At 49.1% G+C, this 9,205-nt stretch overlaps 3 protein-coding genes across 3 annotated transcripts; all 3 read left to right on the top strand.

The window, feature by feature from the left end:
• Positions 1-2,112, top strand: T310_5103 (uncharacterized protein; the record flags this gene model as incomplete). The annotated part of the gene is made up of 4 exons (XM_013472045.1): positions 1-72; positions 212-247; positions 326-568; positions 937-2,112. Coding segments are annotated over 4 exons (1,527 nt in total), but the record flags the coding sequence as incomplete, so codon positions are not given.
• Positions 2,113-3,286: 1,174 nt separating this feature from the next.
• On the top strand, positions 3,287-4,219 carry T310_5102 (Cyclin-dependent protein kinase complex component; the record flags this gene model as incomplete). Its single annotated transcript, XM_013472044.1, has 1 exon — positions 3,287-4,219. One exon carries the CDS (start codon positions 3,287-3,289, stop codon positions 4,217-4,219), a length of 933 nt encoding a protein of 310 aa, XP_013327498.1.
• A 777-nt stretch (positions 4,220-4,996) lies between these two features.
• On the top strand, positions 4,997-8,761 carry T310_5101 (Palmitoyltransferase SidR; the record flags this gene model as incomplete). Its single annotated transcript, XM_013472043.1, has 11 exons — positions 4,997-5,284; positions 5,357-6,160; positions 6,211-6,283; positions 6,434-6,602; positions 6,652-6,764; positions 6,814-7,451; positions 7,654-7,803; positions 7,981-8,022; positions 8,297-8,441; positions 8,537-8,649; positions 8,738-8,761. 11 exons carry the CDS (start codon positions 4,997-4,999, stop codon positions 8,759-8,761), a joined length of 2,559 nt encoding a protein of 852 aa, XP_013327497.1.
• Positions 8,762-9,205: the final 444 nt, after the last annotated feature.

Raw genomic sequence — 9,205 nt, 5'->3', positions numbered from 1 at the left:
GCAGACATGCATAGTAAAAGAATGACTTGCACCTTCAGCTGTCATGGACGTGTTCTGGGCTTACGCTCAGTGGTTTGAGCAAGGCATAGATTTCAACAGAGCCTAGATACCACAGTTGATGTTTATGTAAAGCTGTTTGTCTAATGTCTAATGATTTAATTACTTGTACCTGGTACATACATATGTACCAGGCTATATCCAACTTCCTTAGGTCACATCCACAACTCCTCAAGACCATACTGCCTGTGTGAGCCTTATGACGTCGCTCATCTGGCCCCGACATTTCCTCACGGGATCAGTGGCACGATGCTGATTGTTCGGCCAGCTGACTGGCAACTGCGCCCCCGTGACTGGCGTATACTTCCTAAGAGCGGCTTTGTTCATCAGATCCAACATCGCTCTCCCTATGTTGCCTACATGGGCCCGCATTGATGTTAGGACTGCTCCTTGGATGTCCCGTTCGTTCCTTATGGCTTTGGCTAATACTAGGTTTAACCCAGCCTCATGGCCAAAACAGCCTGTGCAGAAACAAAGCCGTCTTTTTTCGACTGAGCATAACAATCAGCCAGTCAGCTATTGTTTATCCTTTTTTTTTGTTTACCCATTATATCTACTTCAAGTCACTTTTCAGACCTGGGAAGGCTGATATAATTTATTCTCCGATTTTTCTATTCCTCTCGCGCTGATCTCGCCGCATCATCTGCTGCTTGAGCCAACCTCTGAACTGAAAAACGCCTACCTTATGTTTCGCTACATGCATGACTTTTCGATCTGCCTTTCCAGTCGAAGGCAGAGAGAACACACAAGACTTTGTCTATAGAGTCAGTGGGCTCCATAGGTTATTGCTGGCCTGTATGACTTCTGTTGCCCTTAGCAGTTTTTCCTTCCCTACCGTTCCTGTCCTAGCTCTTCTGCAGTATTCTCTAACACTGCCAGTCATCATTTCGCTTGCAGGTTGTGGAGGGACATCTTGTTTTACAAGTTGTCCCTCTTTGCATCAAAAGATACATAGGGCCAAATAGAATGTGCGTTATCGAGAAAGTGAGAGACGTCTACCCGGATCGTGTTCGCACGAGGCGAACAATTTACCAATGCCCTCGCAGCAACGGCAACAGACTATGCAGCCTGACTCGCATCCATGATCTTGGCGAGATCTTCCATGAACATGCCTGGCGATACGATCACAGCCGTATCAGTCCTGGTTATGATACGTCGGCTGTGGTCGAGGTGGAGCCGCGACTAAGCTCTCGAAACAGACGAAATATTCGGACATTTACCTACGGGGACATTCTGCGTGCGCTTTCGCTGCCATTTTCGAGGAGAGGCTCACGAGAAGCCCGAAATCAGCGCATGCAGGATGGAAGGGTCCGCGAGAACATCCGTAACAGTCACCCTACTTCCCGCGAACCCCGGTCATCGCGTAGGTTTTCTGAACCATACTCCTACCGGCCGCCAGCTGCCAGCTCATCTCTGCCTCGAGAGATCATTTCCACTCAGTCTACCGAAAGACAATCGTCACCGCCGCCTGTTACAAGGCAGCCGCGACGTCCAAGAGAAAGAAGTCCGGCGGTTGAACGCGTCCCTCTAAGGCGACCGCAAACTGCGCCATCTACCCCAGTGATAATCCACAACCGTCCCGGACAAGATCCAATTGAAGCAACAGACATTCACAGTTCACAAGATTCACCTGCACATCGACATGTTCGATTCGCCGGGTTTACCGAGTACGATGAAGAAGTTCATGATGTCCTTCGTCATGATGCAGGGAATAACGCACGCAGTGAACGCCGACAACATCATCCTGCCCAACAGGAGCATAGACGTGCTAGACAGCCTGTCCAAGACGCCACTGAAGAGCAGAGACATGTTGAAGAGACGGAACGTCACCGCCGGTTTACTGACCGAAACTCTTCGTCACAGCCATCAGTCGAGCGAAATAGGCAGGAAAATATACAGACACATCGGACAGAGCCTGCATGGCAGCGAACGCCGCCACGGATCATTCAAGAGGGTAACCGTCGACTGAGAGATCAAGGCGTGCGGATCATTGCGGAGGCCAGGGCGCGGCACAGGAAAGAAGGCTTCCTACGCGGTGTTTTCGGGCGTCGTTAAGCGTGTTAAGCAAAGATCACTTTCGAAACTGATCCAAGGCGAGAAATTCGCAAATACATCTATTTCACTTGGCAAATGGCATTCACAGACTGTGATTGTTCAAGAGTGTAAAATTAGCAGATACCCAATCTTGCTTTTCTTTTTGTCGCTGTTATATTGTCCATGTTTGCGGCCTCGCTGTCATTTCAAGCATCCAATCGTTCTTTTTCTCCCCTGTATTTGTTAATTCCCAGGCCAAGTTTCGACAAGTGAGTATAGTTAGCTCCTGCCAAATCAAATACATGTACATTTATACAACTTCTCTATGTTCTCTTCTGTCCAAGATTTTGTCTTTGTAAATACTTGTAGAGATATGTCATCTTAAACAGGTTAGATTCCCAAACAGATTGTATTGTACAAATGCTCATCTAAGATTGTGTTTTAGTAAATTAAGGATGCGGAATAACTGCTGGTGAAGGTCTATGCCAGATCTCGGGATTTTTCATCTGGAGCAGCTGCATAAATAGCAGCATGAATGCCAAAGATGCAGTGTGATTTGCCGGCTAGCAGCGCTAAGGGCGGGAGCCGCGTGGGGTTGGGGACGGAGGATCCGCTGCAGCAATCCCCGGCTAAAAAATTCAGCAGGAGGCCAAATCTCACCGAGAATTTTCAGAATGGTAATTCGGTCCAGTTTTCTTTTCCACTGTGAAAAAACCAGTTGTAATGTGCAGATGACTCCCTACTATCAAGCTATATAGGTGTTCACTTTCACTCCGGCTCGTTTGCATACTTCCGCATGGCTTTGTGAGCAGATCTACCTGTCCTTTCTGGGCGGAATTTCCTCTTGCTAACCAGCTGGTATTCTGTAGAAATGACCAAGACATGGGGCTGTGAAGTCAATTAATTCATTGCTGTTCCCAAGTCCTCCACATACTCGTTCTTCGTGATTCCGCTCGCTGTTCTCCCCATCCTTTCTGCATGGGCGGCTCCTCCGCTCAGTCACAGAGTGATCTAGTCAGGGTCGGCAGCGTGTCGCGTGAGTATTCCGCGAAGGACGCGAGAATACAATGAAACAATTATCAAAGAAGTCACTTCCGCCTGTAGCATCAGGTGCGCCTGTTTTCATTTCTTACTGTCTTCTAGCTCCAAAACCGCAGTCGCGTCGATTTGAGGAGCCTCAGCGAAGAAGGCCGACATGTCACAACACACTGGCGCGATGAATAGCCACGGCCAGATTGCTGGGGGTCAAGAAGTCGATTCCGCTGGATCTCAACATGCGCGCCTCGAATCCTCCCAGCGCTCTGATCCTCCGGTTATTCAAGAGCATACAAACCCTGCAGGTGTGCATGAACAACCTAGCGGCGACTCAGCAGTCTTTGACATTGCGCCAATGGAGGCTTTGAAGATGTTCTCCGCCCATCTGGGTAATCTTGTTCAAATCACTGGCGACGTGCCTCCTACCACTCTGATGGCCCCTACATCTGCATCGAGCGAGTCATTGGAAAGCTCCGAACCCCGCGTCGCAAAGGACAATGCATCATCGAAGGCAACCAAACTTCACTGGTCTGGTGCGGAAAGCAATTCTGATGGCGCGACTCCGCCCGGAACAGTCCAGCAGAATGTTTTGGCGAAGCGGTTCTATTCGAAGAAAGCTCCCCCGATTTCACTGGAGGACTACCTGCTACGGCTGCATAAGTATTGTCCGATGTCTACCGCTGTCTATCTAGCTACCAGTCTCTACATCACGAGGATGGCGATGGTGGAAAAGATCATCTTGGTTACCCCTCGCAATGTCCATCGACTGGTGCTTGCTGGTCTTCGGGTTGCAATGAAGGCTTTGGAAGATCTCAGCTATCCACACAGCCGTTTTGCGCGGGTCGGTGGTGTCTCTGAGCGGGAGCTCACTCGTCTCGAGATCACTTTCTGCTTCCTCACCGACTTTGAGTTGCGAGTCGACGCCCATATGCTTATGGGTGAGGCCAAATTTCTACGGAGCTACAGTGAGAGGTCTCGACCAGACATGACCTTGGACACGAGACAGCTGGGCGAGGGCCGCGATGATTCTGCGCTCATCGCATCAACATCAGCACCAAAAGAGATCGCTGCTGGAGCGCCGGATAATCCGTGATTCTTTGGCACTCGTGTATATGTCTTTAACGCATCAGAAAGATTTGTGGAAACAACCTACTGAACTCGCATATTTGGCGTCGTCTTTGCATGATTTGGTATGGTTTAACAATTCTAACTGTCAGCATTATCTGCTTCCGGTCGTAGCGGAGTTCAGGGTATGACGAGCATTCTTGTACTTTGGTTACATGTTGTGTCTGGTTATCTGTATGATGTGTATGATAAACCCAGATAATAATAGTGGCGGATTGGGTGCCACTAGATAACCCGGTTAAATGGAGATTGAATGAAAATAGCCTCAAGCAGATTCTGATTACAAATAAATTCGATATTGTAGGATTTTGATAGCTCATTAAAGACTGCGCAGTATTGGTCATCATTAGGATTATAACGCTCTTAGTTGTCAATTGTTATTGATCTACAGGAGGAACTCAGCCTCGTTGCGGCACGGCCGAGCCACGTCGGGACATAAGCTAAGCCGCCTAATTAATGCACTCGCGCAAAGATCCCCCCAAAAAAGACATGGAAAGCTGTGCTTCCCCCAGCCCTCGTTGTTGATTTTCTTCTCCTTGACACCCTTGGTAGTCAAGGGTTTGCAATCAGTTTAATCACTAATTGAAATGAGGATCATGCAAGGTCAGAGTGCATTGTAGCTGCGCATTTGGGGATACAGCAATCCGACTCATCCTCCGCCTTTTGTCCCTCTCTCGGTGCTTACCTACCAAAGTGCAACATCATTTCCCGTTTATGATCGCCTGCTGAGGAAAACAAATCGATCATGACCTCCGGAACGCTCTCCTCAGACGATACTCCTGTGAGCCCCAGTTCCCCTTCGGCGCCAACAGGGAAGGCCGCTCCAGCACCCCCGAAAGTTACGCAACCGAACGATGGCGTCGAGCTGAAGGATATGCGATCCGGCAGCGACGGAGCGAAGGCGTCGCTGCCAATTGAGGAGGACATAATGCAGCTGGCTCGACTGGGTGAAATCGGTGCGATGCAGAAGTTGTTCGACAGCAAGAAGTACAACGCGAAGTATAAAGATGAGGAAGGGATAACGCCGTTACACGTATGCCTTTGTCTTTTGTTCCGAGGACCTACTTCTTCTCGAGCTGTTGGATTCGTTTACTGATGTGTTTAGTGGGCTGCTATCAACAATCAATATGCCATGTGCCGGTTCCTTTTGGATTCCGGAGCGGACGTGAACGCGAAGGGAGGAGAGTCTGTCGCGACACCTGCTATGTGGGCTGCCCAGCGCTGTCATTATTATATCGTCGACCTCCTTCTTCAACGAGGCGCCGACCCTCTGCTTACCGACGTTCAAGGCTACAACATTCTGCACCTGGCCACGATCGACGGAAACGCCTTTCTGCTCGCTCTGCTACTCCACCAGGGAATCCCCGTCGATGTCACCGATCCTCAAGGTCATACTGGTCTGATGTGGGCGGCGTATAAAGGCTTCCCGGCCTGTGTTGATCTGTTTTTGCGGTGGGGTGCAAATGTGAACGCTACGGACGAAGGTGGATTAACACCGTTGCATTGGGCATTGGTGAAAGGATCGCATCCCTGTATCCAGAAGATCGTGGAGTACGGCGCAGACAGGTTCGCGAAGACAAGGGATGGCAAGACTCCGGCAACGGTGGCTGCGGAGATGAGAACGACGCGGATCTGGCACCGGGCGCTGAATGACTGCGGTTACGATAAGGACGGGAATCTGAAGGTCCTTCCCCTGGGTCTGACGATGTTCGTGCACAGCAAAAGTGCCCTATCCAAGTTCTTCTTTCTTTGGCCCTTCTTTACAGTCTTTGCGATCATCTGGATCCTCAGTCACCTAGTTATATATTTGTCTGTGCCGATTGCAGCCTTGGGTGTCTATGGATTGCAATGGGTAGCACAACAGGTGGCCAACAATGGACCTGGCGAGTTCCGAGTGCTTCACAGGACGGTATGCTCGAACTTCTTCTCTTTGTCGTTTGGCTGTCTAACCCGTCTTAGCCATATCTCGCAGGTGTTTTCGCTGCGAGTCTCTTCTGGGTCGGGGTCAGATATATCATGAAAATTCTACCTGGTAAGATCCGACCCTGCAGCAGTCGGGCCTGCGACGAGCTGCTGACGATCATAGTGACTTGGGCGGCTCGGCCTTTTCTAAATATCTTTTTCGCGATATTCTATAGCCTCACGACGTATTTCTACATACTTTCGATGACTGAGGATCCAGGTTATGTGCCTAAACTCGGAAGCAGGAACCAGCAGAGAGAAGTCATCCGTGAGCTGGTTGACGACTGGAAATTTGATGAGGAGCACTTTTGCATTCATTGCATGGTCCGGAAACCGTTGCGGAGCAAACATTGCAGACGCTGTGGGCGATGTGTCGCGAAACACGATCAGTAAGAACCTTTCGCTGGAAGATTTCCATACGATACTGACATCAGACAGCCACTGTCCATGGATTGACAATTGCGTCGGGGTGAACAATCTCCGTCATTTTGTACAGTATATCGTCAGTCTGGAGATTGGCATTCTGTTGTTCATACAATTGACCATCTCCTGTGAGTGTTGGCATTGTTCAATGTGTCGAATGCAGGCTAATGAGCGTAGATATCGAGCTGTTACCGGACCCGGCAGAGCTTCAATGCAACATCATCAATGACGTTCTGTGTAGCATCGTTTCTCGGGATACCTTTACCCTTGTGCTCACGATATGGACGAGTCTTCAGCTGATCTGGGTCACGATGCTCTGTGCCGTGCAGTTGGTCCAGATCTCACGCAACCAAACGACTTATGAGAACATGAGAGGCCATTCTATTGAGCATGCCCATCCACACTCGCAGGCCATCACCTCGGCGCTGGCAGCTGGGACTACGTCTCTTGACGCGGCTGGCCTCACATCGGCCGGACATGGCCCTAATCCGGCAGCGACCCCGGCGGCGCATCCTCATCGAAGCCACGGCTGCTTCGAACAGTGGAAGAAGCTCTTGGGACTTGATACATTTTTTGCGACTGCGCAAGGCCGCTCGGCAAGGCAAAAGAACCCGTTTTCCCGTGGGATTATCACGAATTGCCGCGATTTTTGGTGCGATCCGGCGCCGATTTTCAGGAAAAGGGAGCCCGGTTCGGCGATGTTGGATGGCGAGATTGTGAACTACTATCGCATGTACGAGCCTCCGTTGAGGATGCATAGCGGTGAAAACGGGACTGCGTATATGAGTCTTGCTGGCGACGATCCAGAGCGGGGAGTTTGATGTACAGTATGGCATGGCATCAGAGACGCTGCTCAGTATCAGCAGAATTGGGTTTGGATTGCAGCATATAGAGCGTGACATAATCATTGCTAATGACCTTGCATGCGTCTACCTTTGTCGAATTTGTCGAATGATTTTTCTTCTTGACGAACAAGAATACCAGAGACCCAGCATGTATGTATGGAAATAATTGCAGCTAGCTAGTGATGAGCATTCAAGAAAGGTGATGAGTGAGTGGTTCTGGAATATTGGTCCGTGGTTGACAAGGACATACTCCTGCTTACATATGTTTTATTCAGGAGAACATACAGATGCTATGTACGCACAGCACATTGCTTCAGTGATAGTAAGTCCTTAGAAGAATGGCATTTTTGGTATACAGAGAGGTAGACCGTAGTCTACGGAGTACATCAGTGCATGTACCTAGCTAGTACCTAGTACCTGCCTATCTGCTAGGTACCTCCATTCATTCCAGTCAGATGGTCTAGACTCCTGATTTACTATATATATATACATATATAAGCCTGTATGGAAGACGGTGTGCGGGCAGGTAGACAGACAGATGGTGAGCACTCGGATTTTCTCTCTTTCTTTCTGTCAAGAGACAGACAGATAGGCGGGGCAACCAAGTCCCCCCGAGCAGGACAGAAAATTTTTCCATTCCATCTTTTCGTTTCATTACGGTAACAATGGCAATAACAGCGGTTTTATTGATGTACTACTAGTACAGTACATGCACTCTGTATCTAGTACGGCTATATCGACCGCCTGATTAATCGATTTGATTATCTGATATGATTGATTGATTTGACTGATCTGATACTAATAGTCTAGGCTAGTCTAGTCTCACACTCTCACCTCGTGCCGAGTCGTCTGACTCGTCTCGTCTCGTCCGTTTTGTTTCCTCGGGTTCGGACTTCCTTCCAAGGGCCCATCATCCAAGACATGGTCCACCTCGGACAGACGGCGAGACTAGCGAGTCAGGTACGGAGTACACCGTACGGGGAGTCCTACTAGTCGACTCGTGGGGCAAGGACACCGTCAGCAGCTAGGTATATAGTCTAGCTAGCCGATAGCAGGAGCGAATTCATGGAACGGCATGGCGTGGCTTGCTTGGCTTCTTTTATTATGGTTATGGTACGAGACGGAATTGCAGAAGCCGGTCTGGTCTCGAGTCGAGGTGGCTGTCGAGGTGAGTGAGGAGAAAACAGAGCAATTTTTTTTATTTGAAAAAAAATAATTAATTAATTATTAATTGATTAGTGGTAACCTCTCCGCAGTTCAACTGCTCTCAGCTTAGATAGCATGCTATTGCTTCTCACCGTTCTGCTCGAGTAAAATAATAAATAATTATTACAATTCAGAATATACTCCGCATGAGTGGTATTTTTAATTTTAATTGTTAATTATTAATCAATGTGGAGCCAGCCCGGTAGAAGTGATGATGATGATGATGATGATGATGAATGACGAGGTGTGATGATGCTGACGATGAAGTTTGATCAGATAAAAATTTTTCGTCGCCCTTAGCTTCCTTGGCCCCGTTATCTGATCGTACTATTTCCTTTTTTGGCAATAGGCCAGCCCGCCTGGTGGACCGTGGACCGCAGACCATGGAGGAGGCATGGCACCGGACCCTGACCAAGTTTCCTAGCCTGGGCCCTAGAATTCGATCCATGCAATTAGCAGCTGGGCGTTTTCTCGGCGAGGAACGCCAGGTTATTGACCCATTGACTCATTGCCGGGAT

The sequence above is a fragment of the Rasamsonia emersonii genome (assembly GCF_000968595.1).
Source record: "Rasamsonia emersonii CBS 393.64 chromosome Unknown ctg1118621760237, whole genome shotgun sequence".
Taxonomy (NCBI): Eukaryota; Fungi; Ascomycota; class Eurotiomycetes; order Eurotiales; family Trichocomaceae; genus Rasamsonia; species Rasamsonia emersonii.
The sequence above is the reverse complement of the archived record's forward strand: the minus strand, read 5'-3'. Positions and strand labels throughout refer to the sequence as shown.